This window comes from Pseudophryne corroboree, chromosome 8 (genome assembly GCF_028390025.1).
Source record: "Pseudophryne corroboree isolate aPseCor3 chromosome 8, aPseCor3.hap2, whole genome shotgun sequence".
Lineage (NCBI taxonomy): Eukaryota > Metazoa > Chordata > Amphibia > Anura > Myobatrachidae > Pseudophryne > Pseudophryne corroboree.
Genome location: NC_086451.1, coordinates 100,223,164 through 100,246,659, shown reverse-complemented (window position 1 = coordinate 100,246,659; position 23,496 = coordinate 100,223,164). Strand labels below are relative to the sequence as shown.

The 23,496-nt window shown below is 46.4% G+C and overlaps 1 protein-coding gene across 1 annotated transcript in view; it reads right to left on the bottom strand.

The window, feature by feature from the left end:
* The window catches only part of LOC134948686 (rab GTPase-activating protein 1), a 437,656-nt gene that overhangs the window by 356,668 nt on the left and 57,492 nt on the right, over window positions 1–23,496 (bottom strand). The window contains exons 4-6 of the mRNA XM_063936842.1: window positions 20,969–21,035; window positions 19,965–20,067; window positions 19,610–19,779 (exon numbers count right to left, since the gene is read on the bottom strand). Coding sequence (XP_063792912.1) covers window positions 19,610–19,779; window positions 19,965–20,067; window positions 20,969–20,986 — 291 coding nt within the window. The 5' untranslated portion in view covers window positions 20,987–21,035. The remainder of the gene's footprint in view (window positions 1–19,609; window positions 19,780–19,964; window positions 20,068–20,968; window positions 21,036–23,496) is intronic.

Genomic DNA, 23,496 nt, shown 5'->3' with positions numbered 1-23,496 from the left:
ATGACCCTCCTCCAAGCCTCAGTTAGGATACTGTGCCCGGACGAGCGTACACAATAAGGAAGGATTTTGAATCCCGGGTAAGACTCATACCAGCCACACCAATCACACCGTACAACCTGTGATCTGAACCCAGTTAACAGTATGATAAACGTAGGAGCCTCTGAAAAGATGGCTCACAACAATAAACAACCCGATTTTTTTGTAACAATAACTATATACAAGTATTGCAGACAATCCGCACTTGGGATGGGCGCCCAGCATCCACTACGGACTACGAGAAAATAAGAATTTACTTACCGATAATTCTATTTCTCGGAGTCCGTAGTGGATGCTGGGGTTCCTGAAAGGACCATGGGGAATAGCGGCTCCGCAGGAGACAGGGCACAAAAGTAAAGCTTTTACAGGTCAGGTGGTGTGTACTGGCTCCTCCCCCTATGACCCTCCTCCAGACTCCAGTTAGGTACTGTGCCCGGACGAGCGTACACAATAAGGGAGGATTTTGAATCCCGGGTAAGACTCATACCAGCCACACCAATCACACCGTACAACTTGTGATCTAAACCCAGTTAACAGTATGATAACAGAGGAGCCTCTGAAAGATGGCTTCCTAAACAATAACCCGAATTAGTTAACAATAACTATGTACAAGTATTGCAGATAATCCGCACTTGGGATGGGCGCCCAGCATCCACTACGGACTCCGAGAAATAGAATTATCGGTAAGTAAATTCTTATTTTCTCTATCGTCCTAAGTGGATGCTGGGGTTCCTGAAAGGACCATGGGGATTATACCAAAGCTCCCAAACGGGCGGGAGAGTGCGGATGACTCTGCAGCACCGAATGAGAGAACTCCAGGTCCTCCTTTGCCAGGGTATCAAATTTGTAAAAATTTACAAACGTGTTCTCCCCTGACCACGTAGCTGCTCGGCAGAGTTGTAATGCCGAGACCCCTCGGGCAGCCGCCCAAGATGAGCCCACCTTCCTTGCGGAATGGGCCTTAACAGATTTAGGCTGTGGCAGGCCTGCCACAGAATGTACAAGTTGAATTTTGTTACAAATCCAACGAGCAATCGACTGCTTAGAAGCAGGTGCACCCAACTTGTTGGGTGCATACAGTATAAACAGCGAGTCAGATTTTCTGACTCCAGCCGTCCTTTAAATGTATATTTTTAAGGCTCTGACAACGTCCAACAACTTGGAGTCCTTCAAGTCGTCTGTAGCCGCAGGCACTAAAATAGGCTGGTTCAGGTGAAACGCTGATACCACCTTAGGGAGAAAATGCGGACGCGTCCGCAGCTCTGCCCTATGTCGAATGGAAAATTAAATAAGGGCTTTTATAAAACAAAGCCGCCAGTTCAGATACTCTCCCGGCCGAAGCCAGGGCCAGTAACATAGTCACTTTCCATGTGAGATATTTCAAATCCACATTCTTTAGTGGTTCAAACCAATTGGATTTGAGGAAATCTAAAACTACATTTAGATCCCACGGTGCCACCTTAGGCACCACAGGAGGCTGTATATGCAGTACTCCTTTGATAAAAATCTGGACCTCAGGGACTGAGGCCAATTCTTTTTGGAAGAATATTGATAGGGCCGAAATTTGAACCTTAATAGATCCCAATTTGAGACCCACAGACAATCCTGATTGCAGGAAATGTAGGAAAACGACCCAGTTGAAATTCCTCCATCGGAGCACTCCGCTGCTCGCACCACGCAACATATTTTCGCCAAATACGGCGATAATGCTTCGCGGTGACTTCCTTCCTTGCCTTTATCAAGGTAGGAATGACTTCTTCTGGAATGCCTTTTCCTTTTAGGATCTGGCATTCAAACGCCATGCCGTCAAACGCAGCCGCGGTAAGTCTTGAAAAAGACAAGGACCCTGCTGAAGCAGGTCCCTTCTCAGAAGTAGAGGCCACGGATCGTCCGTGACCATCTCTTGAAGTTCCGGGTACCAAGTCCTTCTTGGCCAATCCGGAGCCACTAGTCTTACTCCTCTTTGCCGTATAATCCTCAATACCTTTGGTATGAGAGGCAGAGGAGGAAAAACATATACCGACTGGTACACCCAAGGTGTTACCAGCGCGTCCACAGCTATTGCCTGCGGATCTCTTGACCTGGCGCAATACCTGTCCAGTGTTTTGTTGAGGCGAGACGCCATCATGTCCACCATTGGTTTTACCCAACGGTTTAATAGCATGTGGAAAACTTCTGGATGAAGTCCCCACTCTCCCGGGTGAAGGTCGTGTCTGCTGAGGAATTCTGCTTCCCAGTTGTCCACGCCCGGGATGAATACTGCTGACAGTGCTATCACGTGATTCTCCGCCCAGCGAAGGATCCTGGCAGCTTCTGCCATTGCCCTCCTGCTTCTTGTGCCGCCCTGTCTGTTTACATGGGCGATTGCCGTGATGTTGTCCGACTGGATCAACACCGGTCTTCCTTGAAGCAGAGGTTCCGCCTGGCTTAGAGCATTGTAGATTGCTCTTAGTTCCAGAATGCTTATGTGAAGAGACTTTTTCAGGCTCGACCACACTCCCTGGAAATTTCTTCCCTGTGTGACTGCTCCCCAGCCTCTCAGGCTGGCATCCGTGGTCACCAGGATCCAATCCTGCATGCCGAATCTGCGGCCCTCCAATAGATGAGCCTCCTGCAACCACCACAGACGGGATACCCTTGTCCTCGGCGACAGGGTTATCCGCAGGTGCATCTGAAGATGCGACCCTGACCATTTGTCCAACAGATCCCTTTGCATGGAATCTGCCGAAAGGGATTGCTTCGTAAGAAGCTACCATTTTTTCCCAGGACTCTTGTGCATTGATGTACAGACACCTTTCCTGGTTTTAGGAGGTTCCTGACCAGGTCAGATAACTCCTTGGCTTTTTCTTCGGGAAGAAAAACCTTTTTCTGAACTGTGTCCAGAATCATCCCCAGGAACAGCAGACGAGTTGTCGGCATTAATTGGGATTTTGGAATATTCAGAATCCATCCGTGCTGCTTTAGCACCTCTTGAGATAGTGCTAAACCCATCTCTAGCTGTTCTCTGGACCTTGCCCTTATTAGGAGATCGTCCAAGTATGGGATAATTAATACGCCTTTTCTTCGAAGAAGAAATATTATCTCGGCCATTACCTTTGTAAAGACCCGAGGTGCCGTGGACAAACCAAACGGCAGCGTCTGAAACTGATAGTGACAGTTTTGTACAACGAACCTGAGGTACCCCTGGTGTGAGGGGTAATTGGAACGTGGAGATACGCATCCTTGATGTCCAAGGATACCATAAAGTCCCCTTCTTCCAGGTTCGCTATCACTGCTCTGAGTGACTCCATCTTGAACTTGAACTTCTTTATGTACAGGTTCAAGGACTTCAGATTTAGAATAGGCCTTACCGAGCCATCCGGCTTCGGTACCACAAAAAGAGTGGAATAATACCCCTTCCCTTGTTGTAGAAGAGGTACCTTGACTATCACCTGCTGAGAATACAGCTTGTGAATGGCTTCCAAAACCGTCTCCCTTTCTGAGGGGGACGTTGGTAAAGCAGACTTCAGGAAACGGCGAGGTGGCTCTGTCTCTAATTTCAACCTGTACCCCTGAGATATTATCTGCAGGATCCAGGGATTTACCTGCGAGTGAGCCCACTGCGCGCTGTAATTCTTGAGACGACCGCCTATCGCCCCCGAGTCCGCTTGCGAAGCCCCAGCGTCATGCTGAGGCTTTTGTAGAAGCCGGGGAGGGCTTCTGTTCCTGGGAAGGAGCTGCCTGTTGCTGTCTCTTCCCTCGTCCTCTGCCTCGTGGCAGATATGAATAGCCCTTTGCTCTCTTATTTTTAAAGGAACGAAAGGGCTGCGGTTGAAAGGTCGGTGCCTTTTTCTGTTGGGGAGTGACTTGAGGTAGAAAGGTGGATTTCCCGGCCGTAGCCGTGGCCACCAAATCCGATAGACCGACCCCAAATAACTCCTCTACGCATCGCCTGTCCACTGTCGTGTCCATAAAGCTCTTCTGGCCGAAATGGACATAGCACTTACCCGTGATGCCAGTGTGCAGATATCTCTCTGTGCATCACGCATATAAAGAAATGCATCCTTTATTTGTTCTAACGACAGTAAAATATTGTCCCTGTCCAGGGTATCAATATTTTCGATCAGGGACTCTGACCAAACTACCCCAGCACTGCACATCCAGGCAGTCGCAATAGCTGGTCGTAGTATAACACCTGCATGTGTGTATATACCTTTTTGGATATTTTCCATCCTCCTATCTGATGGATCTTTAAGTGCGGCCGTCTCAGGAGAGGGTAACGCCACTTGTTTTGATAAGCGTGTTAGCGCTTTGTCCACCCTAGGAGGTGTTTCCCAGCGCTCCCTAACCTCTGGCGGGAAAGGGTATAAAGCCAATAACTTCTTTGAAATTAGCAGTTTTTTATCGGGGCACCCCACGCTTCATCACACACGTCATTTAATTCTTCTGATTCGGTAAAAACTACTGGTAGTTTTTTCACACCCCACATAATACCCTGTTTAGTGGTACCTGTAGTATCAGCTAAATGTAACATCTCCTTTATTGCCAAAATCATATAACGTGTGGCCCTACTGGAAAATACGGTTGATTCGTCACCTTCACCACCGGAATCAGTGCCAGTGCCTGTGTCTGGGTCTGTGTCGACCGACTGAGGCAAGGGGCGTTTTACAGCCCCTGACGGTGTTTGAGGCGCCTGGACAGGCACTAATTGAGTGTCCGGCCGCCTCATGTCGGCAAACGACTGCTTAAGCGAGTTGACGCTATCCCGTAATTCCACAAATAAAGGCATCCATTCTGGTGTCGACCCCCTAGGAGGTGACATCCTCATATTTGGCAATTGCTCCGCCTCCACACCAATAACGTCCTCATACATGTCGACACACACGTACCGACACACAGCAGACACACAGGGAATGCTCTATACGAAGACAGGACCCACTAGCCCTTTGGGGAGACAGAGGGAGAGTCTGCCAGCACACACCAAAAAGCGCTATATATGACAGGGATAGCCTTATGATTAAGTGCTCCCTTATAGCTGCTTTTATATTAATATATTGCCATTTATTTTGCCCCCCCTCTCTGTTATACCCTGTTTCTGTAGTGCAGTGCAGGGGAGAGACCTGGGAGCCTTCCTGACCAGCGGAGCTGTGACAGAAAATGGCGCCGTGTGCTGAGGAGATAGGCCCCGCCCCTTTTTCGGCGGGCTCGTCTCCCGCTATTTAGTACATTTAGGCAGGGGTAAATATCTCCATATAGCCTCTGGGGCTATATGTGAGGTATTTTTAGCCTTTTTAAAGGTTTTCATTTGCCTCCCAGGGCGCCCCCCCCCAGCGCCCTGCACCCTCAGTGACTGCCGTGTGAAGTGTGCTGAGAGGAAAATGGCGCACAGCTGCAGTGCTGTGCGCTACCTTAAGAAGACTGCAGGAGTCTTCAGCCGCCGATTCTGGACCTCTTCTTGCTTCAGCATCTGTGAGGGGGCCGGCGGCGTGGCTCCGGTGACCATCCAGGCTGTGCCTGTGATCGTCCCTCTGGAGCTTCATGTCCAGTAGCCAAGAAGCCAATCCATCCTGCACGCAGGTGAGTTCACTTCTTCTCCCCTCTGTCCCTCGTTGCAGTGATCCTGTTGCCAGCAGGAATCACTGTAAAATAAAAAACCTAAGCTAAACTCTCTAAGCAGCTCTTTATGAGAGCCACCTAGAATTGCACCCTTCTCGGCCGGGCACAAAAATCTAACTGGAGTCTGGAGGAGGGTCATAGGGGGAGGAGCCAGTACACACCACCTGACCTGTAAAAGCTTTACTTTTGTGCCCTGTCTCCTGCGGAGCCGCTATTCCCCATGGTCCTTTCAGGAACCCCAGCATCCACTTAGGACGATAGAGAAATAGAATTATCGGTAAGTAAATTCTTATTTTCTCTGACGTCCTAGTGGATGCTGGGACTTCCTTAAGGACCATGGGGATTATACCAAAGCTCCCAAACGGGCGGGAGAGTGCGGATGACTCTGCAGCACCGAATGAGAGAACTCCAGGTCCTCCTCAGCCAGGGTATCGAATTTGTAAAATTTAGCAAACGTGTTTGCCCCTGACCAAGTAGCTGCTCGGCAAAGTTGTAAAGCCGAGACCCATCGGGCAGCCGCCCAAGATGAGCCCACTTTCCTTGTGGAATGGGCTTTTACAGATTTTGGCTGTGGCAGGCCTGCCACAGAATGTGCAAGCTGAATTGTACTACAAATCCAACGAGCAATCGTCTGCTTAGAAGCAGGAGCACCCAATTTGTTGGGTGCATACAGGATAAACAGCGAGTCAGATTTTCTGACTCCAGCCGTCCTGGAAACATATATTTTCAGGGCCCTGACTACGTCCAGCAACTTGGAGTCCTCCAAGTCCCTAGTCGCCGCAGGTACCACAATAGGCTGGTTCATGTGAAACGCTGAAACCACCTTAGGGAGAAATTGAGGGCGAGTCCTCAGTTCTGCCCTGTCTGAATGAAAAATTAGGTAAGGGCTTTTATATGATAAAGCCGCCAATTCAGAGACACGCCTGGCTGAAGCCAGGGCTAACAGCATGACCACTTTCCATGTGAGATATTTCAATTCCACAGTGGTGAGTGGTTCAAACCAATGTGATTTTAGGAGACTCAACACTACATTGAGATCCCAAGGTGCCACTGGAGGCACAAAAAGGAGGCTGTATATGCAGTACCCCTTTGACAAACGTCTTAACTTCAGGCACTGAAGCCAGTTCTTTTTGGAAGAAGATTGACAGGGCCGAAATTTGAACCTTAATGGACCCTAATTTTAGGCCCATAGATAGTCCTGTTTGCAGGAAATGCAGGAAACGACCCAGTTGAAATTCCTCTGTAGGGGCCTTCTTGGCCTCACACCACGCAACATATTTCCGCCAAATGCGGTGATAATGTTTTGCGGTTACATCCTTTCTGGCCTTGACCAGGGTAGGGATGACTTCATCTGGAATGCCTTTTTCCTTCAGGATCCGGCGTTCAACCTCCATGCCGTCAAACGCAGCCGCGGTAAGTCTTGAAACAGACAAGGTCCCTGCTGGAGCAGGTCCTTTCTGAGAGGTAGAGGCCACGGGTCCTCCGTGAGCATCTCTTGCAGTTCCGGGTACCAAGTTCTTCTTGGCCAATCCGGAGCCACGAGTATAGTTCTTACTCCTCTCCTTCTTATGATTCTCAGTACTTTGGGTATGAGAGGCAGAGGAGGGAACACATACACCGACTGGTACACCCACGGTGTTACCAGAGCGTCCACCGCTATTGCCTGAGGGTCCCTTGACCTGGCGCAATATCTGTCCAGTTTTTTGTTGAGACGGGACGCCATCATGTCCACCTTTGGTTTTTCCCAACGGTTTACAATCACTTGGAAGACTTCTGGGTGAAGTCCCCACTCCCCCGGGTGGAGGTCGTGTCTGCTGAGGAAGTCTGCTTCCCAGTTGTCCACTCCCGGAATGAACACTGCTGACAGTGCTACCACATGATTTTCCGCCCAGCGGAGAATCCTTGCAGCTTCTGCCATTGCCCTCCTGCTTCTTGTGCCGCCCTGTCTGTTGACGTGGGCGACTGCCGTGATGTTGTCCGATTGGATCAATACCGACTGACCCTGAAGCAGAGGCCTTGCTTGACTTAGGGCATTGTAAATGGCCCTTAGTTCCAGGATATTTATGTGAAGAGACGTTTCCATGCTTGACCACAAGCCCTGGAAATTTCTTCCCTGTGTGACTGCTCCCCAGCCTCTCAGACTGGCATCCGTGGTCACCAGCATCCAATCCTGAATGCCGAATCTGCGGCCCTCTAGAAGATGAGCACTCTGTAACCACCACAGGAGAGACACCCTTGTCTTTGGAGATAGGGTTATCCGCTGATGCATCTGAAGATGCGATCCGGACCATTTGTCCAGCAGATCCCACTGAAAAGTTCTTGCATGGAATCTTCCGAATGGAATTGCTTCGTAAGAAGCCACCATTTTTCCCAGGACTCTCGTGCATTGATGCACTGACACTTGGCCTGGTTTTAGGAGGTTCCTGACTAGCTCGGATAACTCCCTGGCCTTCTCCTCCGGGAGAAACATCTTTTTCTGGACTGTGTCCAGAATCATCCCCAGGAACAGTAGACGTGTTGTTGGAATCAGCTGTGATTTTGGGATATTTAGAATCCACCCGTGCTGACGTAGCACTACCTGAGACAGTGCTACTCCGAACTCTAACTGTTCCCTGGATCTTGCCCTTATCAGGAGATCGTCCAAGTAAGGGATAATTAAGACGCCTTCTCTTCGAAGAAGAATCACCATATAGTCCCCTTCTTCCAGGTTCGCTATCACTGCTCTGAGTGATTCCATCTTGAATTTGAACCTTTTTATGTAAGTGTTCAAGGATTTCAGATTTAAAATTGGTCTCACGAGCCGTCCGGCTTCGGTATCACAAACAGCGTGGAATAATACCCCTTTCCCTGTTGTAGGAGGGGTACCTTGATTATCACCTGCTGGGAATACAGCTTGTGAACAGCTTCCAATACTGCCTCCCTGTCGGAGGGAGGCGTTGGAAGAGCAGACTTCAGGAATCGGCGAGGGGGAGACGTCTCGAATTCCAATTTGTACCCCTGTGATACTACCTGAAGGATCCAGGGGTCCACTTGCGAGTGAGCCCACTGCGCGTTGAAATTTTTGAGACGGGCCCCCACCGTGCCTGAGTCCGCTTGTAAAGCCCCAGCGTCATGCTGAAGACTTGGCAGAAGCGGGGGAGGGCTTCTGCTCCTGGGAAGAGGCTGCCTGGTGCAGTCTTTTTCCTCTTCCTCTGCCCCGGGGCAGAAATGAGTGGCCTTTTGATCGCTTGTTCTTATAGGAACGAAAGGACTGAGTTTGAAAAGACGGTGTCTTTTTCTGCTGAGAGGTGACCTGGGGTAAAAAGGTGGACTTTCCAGCCGTTGCCGTGGCCACCAGGTCTGATAGACCGACCCCAAATAACTCCTCCCCTTTATACGGCAATACTTCCATATGTCGTTTGGAATCTGCATCACCTGACCACTGTCGCGTCCATAACGCCCTTCTGGCAGAAATGGACATCGCACTCACTCTTGATGCCAGGGTGCAAATATCCCTCTGTGCATCACGCATATATAGTAATGCATCCTTTAAATGCTCTATAGTTAATAAAATACTGTCCCTATCCAGGGTATCAATATTTTCAGTCAGGGAATCCGACCAAGCCACTCCAGCGCTGCACATCCAGGCTGAGGCGATTGCTGGTCGCAGTATAACACCAGTATGTGTGTATATACACCTTTTAGGATATTTTCCAGCCTTCTATCAGCTGGTTCCTTGAGGGCGGCCGTATCAGGAGACGGTAACGCCACTTGTTTTGATAAGCGTGTGAGCGCCTTATCTACCCTAGGGGGTGTTTCCCAACGTGCCCTAACCTCTGGCGGGAAAGGGTATAGTGCCAATAATTTGTTAGAAATCAGCAGTTTTTTATCGGGGGAAACCCACGCTTTATCACACACCTCATTTAATTCCTCTGATTCAGGAAAAACTACTGGTAGTTTTTTCACACCCCACATAATACCCTTTTTTGTGGTACTTGTAGTGTCAGAAATGTTCAATGCCTCCTTCATTGCCGTGATCATGTAACGTGTGGCCCTACTGGACATTACGTTTGTCTCCTCACCGTCGACACTGGATTCTGTCTGGGTCTGTGTCGACCATCTGAGGTAATGGGCGTTTTAGCGCCCCTGACGGTGTCTGAGACGCCTGAACAGGCACTAACTGATTTGCCGGCTGTCTCATGTCGTCAACAGTTTTTTGCAAAGTGCTGACATTGTCACGTAATTCTTTAAATACGACCATCCAGTCAGGTGTCGACTCCCTAGGGGGTGACATCACTAACACAGGCAATTGCTCTGCTTCCACATCATTTTCCTCCTCATACATGTCGACACAATCGTACCGACACCCAGCACACACACAGGGAATGCTCTGATAGAGGACAGGACCCCACTAGCCCTTTGGGGAGACAGAGGGAGAGTTTGCCAGCACACACCAGAGCGCTATATATATGCAGGGATAACCTTATATAAGTGTTACTCCCTGTTATAGCTGCTGTATTATATATTAGCTGCCAATAGTGCCCCCCCTCTCTTGTTTTACCCTGATTCTTGTAGCAGGACTGCAGGGGAGAGTCAGGGAGCCGTCCTTCCAGCGGAGCTGTGAGGGAAAATGGCGCTTGTGTGCTGAGGAGATAGGCTCCGCCCCCTTCTCGGCGGCCTTTTCTCCCGCTTTTTTCAGGAAAACTGGCAGGGGTTAAATGCATCCATATAGCCTAGGAGCTATATGTGATGCATTTCTTTAGCCATATAAGGTTTTTATAGTGTTTTATTGCGTCTCAGGGCGCTCCTCCCCAGCGCCCTGCACCCTCAGTGACCGGAGTGTGAAGTGTGCTGAGAGCAATGGCGCACAGCTGCAGTGCTGTGCGCTACCTTATTTGAAGACAGGAACGTCTTCTGCCGCCGCTTTCTCCGGACCTCTTCGCTCTTCTGGCTCTGTAAGGGGGCCGGCGGCGCGGCTCCGGGACCCATCCAGGCTGAACCTGTGATCGTCTCTCTGGAGCTAATGTCCAGTAGCCAAGAAGCCCAATCCACTCTGCACGCAGGTGAGTTCGCTTCTTCTCCCCTTAGTCCCACGATGCAGTGAGCCTGTTGCCAGCAGTACTCACTGAAAATAAAAAACCTATTTAAACTTTTACTTCTAAGCAGCTCAGGAGAGCCACCTAGCATGCACCCTTCTCGTTCGGGCACAAAAATCTAACTGAGGCTTGGAGGAGGGTCATAGGGGGAGGAGCCAGTGCACACCAGGTAGTTCTAAAGCTTTACTTTTGTGCCCAGTCTCCTGCGGAGCCGCTATTCCCCATGGTCCTTAAGGAAGTCCCAGCATCCACTAGGACGTCAGAGAAATTATATATTTTTTCTGTTAATTATTTTAAGGAGCATCTCAATAGGAAACTTAAGGGAAATTCAATTATGTGCTGCACACAGAAGCGGTTTGTTATTTTAAGATAACCTCACTTATTTCCGGTGGGCGGGCCGAACGGACCAGCCACATCTTAACCTGAGCTCTCCCTTCATGCTGCTTTTATTGCCTCCTCCACCGGCTACACCTGGACTGGGGCCCCCGAGTTTACACCTACGGGACCCGGAGATAGGGATGGGCAAAGTGGCACCTTTCCCGGCTCACCCCTACTCTGCACTGCCCACCGGAGCCTGCACACGCTGTGTGCACCGCATGACAGCGGCCATTTTGGAGCCTGTATGTGTCTGGGCTCCGGCTGCCTGAAGGGACCCTGGCCGTCTCCTGCCTGCCGCTGTGACCACGGGCTCTCTGGCGGCCTCACCACCTCCCGCCCGCGCCTCCTGCTGATCCCGGGAACACTGGCCATCTCCGGCCTGCCGCTGTGGCCATGGGGTCTCTGGCGCCTCATCACCTCCCGCCCGCACCTCCTGCTGATCCGGCTCCCAGGAACCGTCCGACGGTGTTCAGCGCTGAGAGCGGCGTGTAGTGGCTGACACCTCCGCTTCCAGCTGTGCACAGAGCTACGTGTCAGAGGATCACCAGCCTCTCAGGTACCGCGCTGGCCGCTACCCGATTCACAGGGCTGTGACTGGCGGTGGTGGGCTCTCTCCTTCCCACTCCCCTTCTTGTTTAATACGGGACTCACCAGCTCCTAAGCCTCTTGTACCTGCTCCTGCTTAGTCACTGGTGGTGTAACACAGACAGCTGCCTTAGGGGACACAGTCTGATTGCAAGTTGCATTTGGAGGCATTAGGCTCCTCTCCCCTCCATCTCTCATAGGCTTGTTTTCACCAGTACACAGAGAAGTCGTGCTGCATCCTGTCTACATCTCCCTGCCTCACTCCGAGCTCACTGCCTGGGGGTGGAAGGCTTTCCCCTCCTTGACTCGGCTACTCACAAACTGCCTATATAACATATACACCTCTCTCACCAGCAAGTGGTACTTTCTTCTGTGTTTCTGTGGAGTCTATTTCTACTTGCTCCTGTATTCCTCTCCCTGCGTACAGCAGTGATTCCGTCAAGATTACATATTGTTTGTCAACGGTATTACTCACACTCTCCACCCCATTCCTATCAAGCTAGTTCCTCCTTACTTTCTTATTGAGCTATATTTAAATTACAACACTGGCCATGGAGAAATATGTGGCTAAGATGCCACGGATAACCAAAGGCTCTCAAAATAAAAATAAAACAACATCTAAGGATCAAGAGCTTAGTCCTGCTCATTCACAGTCTCCCACCTCACCTGGCAGGGGAGATTCTGTAGATATGTCATCCACAACAGAACGATTCAGTCCGTCTTCTATTCAGAGGGCCAAAGAAATCTCGGACATCATCTCGCCCTTATTAGATGCGAAACTAGCACCATTGTTGGAGGCCATCAACTCCGCTACTGCTCAAATAACACAACATACCCAACGTTTGGTGGAAGCTGAGGACCGTATCTCCACCCTAGATGATGACCAGCTGCAGGTCAAGGGGGTAATTCCAAGTTGATCGCAGCAGGAATTTTGTTAGCAGTTGGGCAAAACCATGTGCACTGCAGAGGAGGCAGATTTAACATGTGCAGAGAGAGTTAGATTTGGGTGTGGGGAGTTCAATCTGCAATCTAAATTGCAGTGTAAAAATAAAGCAGCCAGTATTTACCCTGCACAGAAACGAAATAACCCACCCAAATCTAACTCTCTGTAAATGTTATATCTGCCCCCCCCCCCCCCTGCAGTGCACATGGTTTTGCCCAACTGCTAAAAAAAAATTCCTGCTGCGATCAACTTGGAATTACCCCCCAAGTCTCAATTGCAAACACGGCACCACTATTGCTCCTTAACCGATAAAACTGAAGATTTGGAAAGTCGCAATCACTGAATAATTTGCGCCTCATTGGCCTTCCGGAATCTGTTCTACCCAATGATTTGTTGAACTTGGTCTCTCGCTGGCTCCCTAACACTTTTGGTCTCCCTTCCTCACCCACATCTTACATGGTGGAAAGGGCCCACCATATTGGTCCCGACAGACAGTCCTCTCAAAATCGCCTTCGACCAGTGATCTTTAAACTACTGAATTACCTGGACAAGGTGAAAATTATGGAAGTTTATCGTAAAACCTCCAACTTCAGTTATGAGACTCCAAACTCCTCCTTTTTCAGGACTTCTCATTTCAAGTTTCTTCACGACGATGAGAATTCTCCCCGATATGCAAGGAACTCTTCTCCAAAAATATCCGATTTGCACTCCTCTACCCTGCAAAATTGAGAATCTTCCGTGCCGGAAAGCCGTATTATTTCGATACCCCTGATGCTGCCTGGAACTTTCTCAAATCGTTCTCTTCATCATCTGATTTGCGCATGGATGCTGCCAATTGACTGTCCATAGTCTGTTAAGTATCATACTACCATGTCTTCTTTTTCAATTCCTAATGAGTGGTACATTGTTTGATTTATGTTTTTTGATTGGATTGCTGTTGCTACTGCAAGGGTTTTTTCCTTCCCTCCTGAGTACACGGGGAGGGTGGACTATTTTCTTTGTCCATTTTCTCTCCCTGTTCTTTATTTTTCCTTCTTATCTAATCGTGTTAATGTTTCTGTTACATTTCGATGGTTTTTTAAACCGTGCTACTGGGTTCAAAAATTTTCAAAATCCTTTGACAGGTGGCTAATGTTTTCTTTTATTGTAGCTTTTATATGTATTTCAGTAGACTTTCTTTATATTTGCTATAAAAAGTACCCTCCTTTGATAAATACCTTTAGTCACACCCCTGCTCGCTGGGACAGGTGGTTGGATGCTTTCTTGTGGCTTTTCCTTCCACGTTCCGTCAGACTCGGTATTGGATGATGTCGGGGTCTGTTGCCAACAACGTCCCCATAGATGGCTTAAAGACGTCTCTTAAGCTGGTCTCTTGGAACGTGGAAGGTTTGAATTCACAGAGTAAGAGGAAAAAAATTGTGTCCCCTCTTAAAAAGTTTCACCCAGATGTTGTATTCTTATAGGAGACACACTGGCGAATTTCTGACCCTAACAAAGTTAGGGATATTTGGATTAGTGACTTTCGAAGTGCACAAAAACCAGGGGAGTTCTGCTTTTATTTAATAAGTCACTACACTATGAAATCAAGGATGAATGTGCAGATACTGAGGGGAGGTTTTGTTTATGAAGGTGGATATTGAAGGGGAGAAGTTCAACTTAGCATACGTTTATGCCCCCACAGGGACAAATGTTTCTTTTTATCGGATATTTTTATTAATCTGCAAGGTTGGCTAGAGGGTTCCCTAATCTTGGGAGGTGACTTAAATGTTGTTTTTGACACTTTGCTAGATGTATCGGGTGGCCCCATACAGCTGGGTTTAAGTAGATCTGTTCCGTCCACATTATCACTACTACTAGATTCTTTACGTTTATTGGACCCCTGGCGATTCTTATATCCTGACTCTAGAGAATACTCCTTTTTCTCTCATCTACATAAGATCTTTTCTCGATTAAGACTATTGGTTAATATCTGATTTATTAATTCATAGAGTTGAGGACTCCACTATAGTTAGCATTCTATTATCTGATCACGCCCCTATCATCCTGACATTTACCCTGACAACACCTCGCACATACTCTCATAACTGGTGCTTTCCAGACTACCTAGCTACCTCTGAGGACTTTAAACTTTATTTGACACACTCCTTTTCTACATATGTCCAAGACAATGGATGACATTGATCTTTTTTGGCAGGCCTCAAAACCAGTTCTCCGGGGTCACATAATCTCATATGTCGCCTCTAGGAAAAAAACAATTTCAGGAAAGATTGATTCAGGCGACCCATACAGTTGCTTCCTCATACTCCCAATTATTGGCTGACCCTTCTGAATCTAACAGAATGTTATATAGGGATGCCAATTCGGTACATGATACTCTTTGTGCTGAGCAGGCCAAGTTATTTCTGTCATTTCAGTCCAATAAATACTTTCGTTGGGGCAATTGCCCCAGGAGACTATTGGCAAATTTGGTGAAAGCCTCCACTGCCCCTAAATACATTTCCTCGACCCGAAATAACCAGGGTATGCTATCCCTAACCCAAGATAGAATTAGCGATACTTTCCTTGACTTTTTTTGAAAACCTATATACTGCGCCACCTGACCACCCCACTAAAGGCATGGACTTCTTACTTCAGGCGGATCTTCTGAGTCTTACTGTAGAAGACAGGGAACTTCTGATTGCCCCTGTTACCGACATGGAGTTGGATACTATAATTAAATCCCTTTCCAACGGGAAATCTCCGGGCCCGGATGGCCTATCCGTGGCATACTATAAACGTCTGTCCCCACATCTCCGAGAATACTTGTGCAAACTTTATAACTCTATCTTGACAGGCCAACTGGCACCACCTGACTTTAATACGGCTAGGGTTATAGTTTTACCCAAACTAAAGATACCACTTTGGTTTCCTCTTACAGGCCCATTTCTCTTTTCAACCAAGATTTTAAGATTTTTACGCAGCTTATTGCTTCCCGTCTCCAGTTGGTTCTACCCAAGTTGTTACATCCTGCTCAAACAGGTTTCTTATGTCATAGACATTCAGTTCATAACGTCCGCTCTTTATTATTATTATTATTCTTCTTCTTCATTTGCTGACGATATTCTGCTCTATTTTAGTAATCCTCGTGCAGCATTACCACATTTACTCACCATTTTAAATTCTTTTGAATTAGTGTCTGGTTTCAAAATGAATTATTCTAAGATGGAAGCTCTAGCCTTCTTTTCTAATGCCAAAACGGGATGGGGCGCCACTTTTCCTTTTCATTGGGCTACCGATAACTGTATCACCTACTTAGGCATCAAAATTCCTAGTCACTCCTCCAACTTATACTCCCTCAATTTCCCCCCACTATTTGCTAAGACATACACAGACTTCTCTAAATGGGCTCATCTTTCTTTGACATATACAGGACGCTGCCATTTATTTAAAATGATCAGCTTCCCTCGTTTTCTACATGTGTTGCAGATGCTTCCGTTGATCACACCCAAAAGCACATTTTTCCAAACGGACAGGGCACTGAACAAATTTATTTGGGCGGGTAAATGTCCACGATTCTCATTATTCAAATTACGCCAACCAAGATCTCAAGATGGCCTTAATTTACCATGTATACGTACCGATGCAATGGCAGCTAACTATACGGTTGCTTTGGATTGGATCACCAGACGCAATGTTTATGCTAATTCATGTTTGGAACAAACCTTTATCCCTGCCTGGAACCTGGTATCTTTATTACATGCCTCTCCACACTCCATGCCTGACTTTGTAAAAGACAATGCATTATTGTCCTCCACGTGTATAGCATGGAGAACGATACGCTCTAAACTTCAGTTGTCACAACGGACATCTTTATTCTTGCCTCTTTGGGGCAATCCCGACTTCGAACCACACAACACGTCACAAAATTTTCATGCATGGTATGAAGGGGGCCTGAGGTATATTTACGAATTTTTGAATAAAGAGGACTTGGTCCTGCTCATGCACTCTCAAATCATGGAGAGCTTCCTGTCTCTATCAATTCCTTTATTTCCCTTCCTTCAGGCAAATAGTACAAAAGATTTTGTCGACTTTAAATGTGACTGATAAAACTAATACTTTAGATGGACTGTTACGCCACAACCTAAATGGTCACTTCTCTACCGCTTTTACACATACTCATTCCCGGTCTTTGCTTGAGCTAGACTCTGGCACTGTAGGTTTATTACGATGGAAATTAGAGTTTCCAGATCTCACACTGAAAACCATTCTCAACGCTACTATATTTTTGAACAAGACATTAGGTTCCACCACATACACAGAAATGCATCAGAAACAACTGCACAGAGCATATGTTACACCTAAATTAAGATTCCTCATTGGGGCTGCCCCTACGTCTCATCGTTTTAAATGTAATTTCCCAGAAGCCGACCTTGTTCATTGCTTGTGGTCCTGCCCCAAAGTGCAGGTCCTATGGCATGCGCTTCAATTGTATATCACAAATGATTTCAGAATACAGTTTCTCATTGATAAAGCCTGGGCGTTTTGGGGTATTTACCCTTCATCTCCCACCACTAACTTATATAAAGGGAACTGTGTTCTATTAATCAAACTGGCTGCCGCCGCAAAAAAAACGATCCTCTCCCAATGGATTTCTACTGACCCAATCTCTATTTCATTACTTCACCCTAGAATTTCATATCTCTTTCACTGAGACTGGACCAACATCACGTTACAAAAAGAAAATAGGACTGAGAAGCATTTTAATATATGGCTCCCATATGTTCACACTCTCCCCCCATTGATTAAGGAGGCTTTGCGAAATTGTTTTCAGGATACTAAATGGTATAATTTAGAGTTCCTCGACTCCGGTGCTCCCTTCTGAGCCATTTATATTCAGAGATATGCCACTATATTGCATCAGTATATCTAGATCAGCCTTTTCCTTGGCGTGCCATTCTGTGTATATTTAGTTCAAAGGATGATTTCTGTCGGAGGGGTGGTAAGGGGGGCATTGGGTAAAGGTAAGTATACTTACCTGTCCCCTGCAAGGATTCCACCATCGGGATGCCGCGGTTGGAATTCTGACCGCTGCTATCCCGAATGCTGGCATTTCCTAACCAAACCGTACAACTCAGAGCCTTAAAGTGATCAAGAAACTTGTTTGATTTATAATTAACCACAAATCAGTTTGTAATTTACTTTGCCCATGGTCAATTACATTTTTCAATGTCTTTAGCACTGAATAGTCACCCAAGTCATCTCCTTGTTTGTGGCCATCTCTTTCCATATCTTAAATGTCGAACCCATCATTCCATTATCTTTTTCCAGCACCCACTGAAATGTTTTAAACCAGTCACTGTTTACTCCTGATATGTGATGTTTAGAGAAACATTTTTCAAGCGAAACAAACTGATTAAAAAGATGGACCAGCCTCGTCTGCAAAGTCCTTGTTGGAAACTTTTGACTGTTGTTGTATTCGTACTTTCAATTTTCTTATAGAAACTTAAGATTGTTGTTTACAGATTTAAAATTCTTATTCATTATGGGTTATAACTAGCTGAAGAGAGATATATGGTGGGATGTAATAGAGTGCGAGATCGCCTGAGGTGCGGGATGCCAGCCGACCTCGGATGTTTTTTAAAGGGGCAAACACTTACAAGGTAAAACCATGCCTTGTACATGATTGGCCCTTTAAAAAAAAGTCAGATCTTCCGGCAACCTGCATCTCCAGCAATCTTGGAATACATTACTTTCCTCCGATAATTTTAAAAGTGGTCCAGATAATGCACACTTGCTTTTTGGACACATTTTTAAGAGCGACCCAGATATCACTGTGCCCAATAACAAACAACACGCGGCCACTGAAATGCAGAATGGACGCAAACAGTCCACTCTTTTCACTGTTCAATTGCACTGTTTTTGTGGGCAACTGTGTACTTCCTTTTATACTGGGGGAGGAATGTGCTCAGCCCTATAGTCTGACACCACCCAGCTCTGTGATGTGGCTAATAAGCCACGCTGTGCAGACATTTAGATCTGAAACATCATTGCAGTACAACTTTTGGCTGCATCACAGTGCTGGGGAGGGGGGGCGGGGAGGGGAATTCTGTCAGGCGGACCAACAAATAAAGAGTGGGGAGAACACTGCATCACGTGTTATATTGGTTTGCGGATGCGAAGCAGTTAGGAAAACACATGTCAAACGGACTCAGACAACTGCACTTCTTAGACATTTATTAAATATGCAGAGAAAACATGTATGTTTGTATATGGAAACAGGATTTTATTTTCATACTTCCACGAGTATGAGTACTCATACTTATTGAGCAATCTGTAAAGTAGCACAATTTTTTAAATGAACACATTTAACAAAGATCCTAAGTTTTCATTTATTCTGAAAGAAAAACAATTACTAGACTTTGATAACAGTATTAACCAAGTATCTGCGTAGATGACTGCAAATTACTGTTCTGTTAAAGAGATGGCACCAGTCTCATTTGTAATGTAGTTGAAGAAAATTTGCTGTACATAGGAAATAAACCCTCCACCCACAACATCAGAGATATCTTCAATACTTATAAGCTCAAGCTTTTACCGCGTCAATGTTTTGGAAGTTCATATACAGTAAGCCAATGTACAGATAAGTCCTCCCCCCTCATTGTTGCCGCAATGGCAGCCACTATTCGCACCCTCCCGAGAAGTCACACCTGCAATCGCACAATACCTTCCCTTTGGATCGCACATGCCTGTGAATGGGCACGCTAATTGCGGCAGACCAGTCAGAGGATTTAATAGTTTTCAGCATGTGACTAATGGAGGCATGCAGCCTATAAAGATGGATCACTACATGATCAATCACCAACTGTGCATACTACTACCCATCCATGAGTCCAGGTGGTATTAGATTACATTATTAGTCTAACAGAATCATAGGTACATTTATTTTTTCAAGTTCTAATAATCTATCGCCTTAATAAAGAAACAGAGGAAGATTTTCCACAACAGTTGAAGATTTTACCTGTTTTAGTTTGAGGAAGAAGTTTTCCGTAGAACTCCTTTTGCTAAAAGGCCAGTAGAGACGCTCACTGGCAGAGCAGACCCGAACCTTGGTTTCCAACAGGAATCGCACCGGCTCCTGCACCTCTGTAATTACCAGATCTACCGCTGTGGTCATATAGAGAACCTTGTCTGTGGAGACAGATCGTAACAAGTCAATATAACAAGTACAATCAGAGAAAGGGGGGGGGGCAAAAAAAAAACGGATGATTGAACATAAACTGATAGGTACAGAGGAGATTGGCTATTATGTGCTGGGCGTTTTATTCACAATGATGTTTTAACACTTTTATTTTTATTTAATGGTAGTTAATTACCTTTTGGGGTTTCTTCATTCACAGCCTGGAAATGCGGGGACTTTGTGTTCCAGCTCCCGGTAATGATGTAAGATTTCCCATCTGAGCTTTTGCCCATAGACTCCTGAAGAAAACAAATATTTAAAGCAGCAAGTTCATCGATGATCATCAACAATATTGAATGTATATGTCCTTACGTTGGTTGTGTACCTAAAAAGGAAAGCTGCTGTATGCTACTACGGAGAAACCTGAAATAATTTAGAACCGCAAATATCAACCCACTATAGTAACTACCAATGCATTAGTAATGCCGGGGGCCTATCAATCATAATGGATGTTTGCAGGATACACCTGGATCACAGACTTGTGTTTGATTGTCTTGTGAAAAGATGACACTAAGTAACAGTGTTGGGAACTGATGGAAGTATCCGTGATGACCTGATAAGGGATCCTGTGGGGATCCCAGCAGTCAGAATCCCAACACTATTCGGAATGCCGACACCAGCATCTCAAATGAATTCACCATCCCAGCGTCGGAATCCAGACAGCCGGTATGCCAAACGAACTCACACCGTGCCGCTCAAGAGGTAAGCCGCAGGTGGGCGGGGGGGAAGGGGAATTAGGTTTAGGGTTAGGATGCAGAATTGGGGGAGTTAGTCAGGCACACCCCAGGGATGGTATGGTTAGGTTTAGGCTCCGCGGAGGGTGGGTTTTTTAGGGTGCCAGTGGCAGGGAAGTTAAGTATACTTCCCTGTCGGGATTCCGACCATCGGGATGCCGCAATCTGTATTCTGACCGCCTGCATCCCATACGTCAGCAAATCGAACCCAACCCATTATTAGAGTGATGATGCCATTATCTATGCGACTTATACAGTCAAGCAAATATGGAGACCTTCAGTTTTTTCTTTGTTTTGTTTTTTCTTTTGTTTTTTAAATCGCACACAGTGAAAATCCTAATACATATCGAAAGGACAACAAGAAACTTGTGGGCTTTTTTATCTGAAAAGTTTAAATGAGTCTTACCAGTTCCAACAGATGCATGTCGCTGTTCTGCACATCTCTACCTGGACTCAGGAGAAGCCCAAAGCACCTGCAACAGGCAGGTATAAGAATCAGAACACAAAATCTGTATGCAACAAATTTATTCATTTTATTTATTTACAGTTATTTTATATGGCGCACAAATATTATGCAGCACCTAACAGAGAATATAGAATTCAAAGCGGTCCATACTTTAGTGTAGCTTACAATCAATATACCCCGTCACCTGGACATACACAGAGGATTGTCTGTCAAAAGCCAATTAACCTACCAGTAGGGGGTACCCAGCGTAAGCATGGAAGAACATACAAACTTGCCCTCAGCGCTGTCAGGCAGTAATCAGAACCATTATTCCAACTGTGCCATATATATTTACTATGGTCACAAAGCAGATGGTTTATGTTCTTAGGACAATCCCACTCACCATCACGGTGGAGTCAATATCACCAGTAATGAGAACGCGATTATAGCCTCAGTGGCTCAGAACAGTCACAGTCATACTTTTCCAAGTCTAGCAGTAGAGACAACACCTCTTAAGGCCCGTACACACTGGTCGATATATCGGCCGTTCTCCTGAACGGCCGATATATCGCGGGACCGTCGGCCAGTGTGTACGGCCGATACGTCTGTGAACTCCGTCGTTCACAGACGTATCGCGTCGGCCGCGCAGCACAGCCGACGGCCAATATATCTACCGATATATTGGCGCGTCGCTGTGTGTGTACAGGGCGGTCGGCCGACCGCCCGTACACATGCTGCGGCGGCCGGCGGTGACCGACAGCTGAACTGGGCGGGCGTGTATACACGCCCGCCCAGTTCATGACGTCAGTCCCCGACGGATCGAGCAGTGTGTATGCTGAACACACTGCTCGATCCGTCCATAGATATATCTGCAGATCAATTGATCTGCAGATATATCTGTTAGTGTGTACCCACCTTAAATCAAGTCCTCACATATTATAAATGAAGCCTGTGCTGATATGCAAAAATATGGACTTTTGCTACACAGTAAAATCCCCTGACCAGAAGGTAGTTTAAAATGTGGTGCTGCCTTACTGTGTGGCATCATTTGTAAAGGTGCATTACTGTGTGGGGGCATTACAGTGTGGGCCATTATATGGTGTAGGGGGCACTATTGTGTAAGGCATAATAAGGTTTAATGGGCACTTAATGTTATAAGGGACATTACGGTATGCTACATAATGTGTAAGGAGCATTAATATAAGGAGGAAAAATTACATATGTAATTAGTGTTCACTCTAGGGGACGGGTAGGGCAGGGCGCCGGTCCATGAGGGGCACAAACGTGCGTGCGGCCAAAAAGGGGTGTGGTCATGCAAATAGGGGCGTGGCCAATTACGTGTAGTACAAATGGGCGGTTCAGCATCACTGTTGGGGGCGTGCCAAGCACCTACGGAGGTGCTGGGCTTCCTCCAAGCTCTCTCACAGCGTGAATGGATGCCGCGCACGGCATCTTTACACGCTAAGAGGGCAGAAAGCGGGCGGCTGTTTTAGCAGGGCGCCGCAGAAAGGGCAGGGCGAGTTTTGCCCTTAAAAAAATCAGGCAGGGCGCGGCGCCCTGCTAAAACAGCCTAGCGTGAACACTATGTAATGTAAGGGGCATGAATCAGGATTTTGTCTGAGGGTGCAGTGTGCAAAGCTGGGGTGTAAGGTAGTCTTTTCCTATGAGGACACATCCCTTTTTTTCCATGCTTGCAAAGGTTTCTCAAAATGCTATATTTTGTTATAAATATCCCGGGGAGGGAGGGGGAGGCAGCGAGGAGTTTTGTTTTTTTCTGTTCGGCCGACCCATACTTTATCATGCTGGATAATTTTACATGTCCGTCATACCAATAATTGTTCATCGGTCACGACTACACTCAGGAACAGATGTATCAAGCCTAGAGAAGGAATAAAGAAGTGATAAATGCAAGGTGATAACGCAACAGCCAATCATCACGGATTTGAAAAATGACAGGAGCTGATTAGCTTGTGCGTTAACACCTTCCACTTATCACTGCTTTATCACTTCTCCAGGCTTAATACATCTGCCTCTCATGTTTGAGTATCAGCCCAATTATATGACTATCGGCTGGTCAAGCCAATAATTGGACAGTGTATGCCCAAGTATTATTGCCATTAGTTATTAGCTCTCGCACGTTACTGCTTTGTACACTATGTATGTGAAAGGGACCTAATGCAGTGAAAACACAAACATTAATGAATACCCAAGATGAGAGAAAACAGTTAAAAAAATAAATTAAAACCTTGTCAGGAGCAATACTAAACATCTTTGTTTCTTGTTACTAATTTAAGAATCTGCAAAAAGTGAGGTTGGCGTTTGTTCACTAAATTTAGTAACAAACTGGAAATGGGAGTGGAATAATGATATTTAGACTTGAAACAATGTGCAATGTCATTAAGTGGCTGTAAAGCCCAACATATCAAAGATTTGAAAAATTGGTTAAAAAAAAACAAAACAAAAAAAACACAGACTTGGAAGAAATCAGT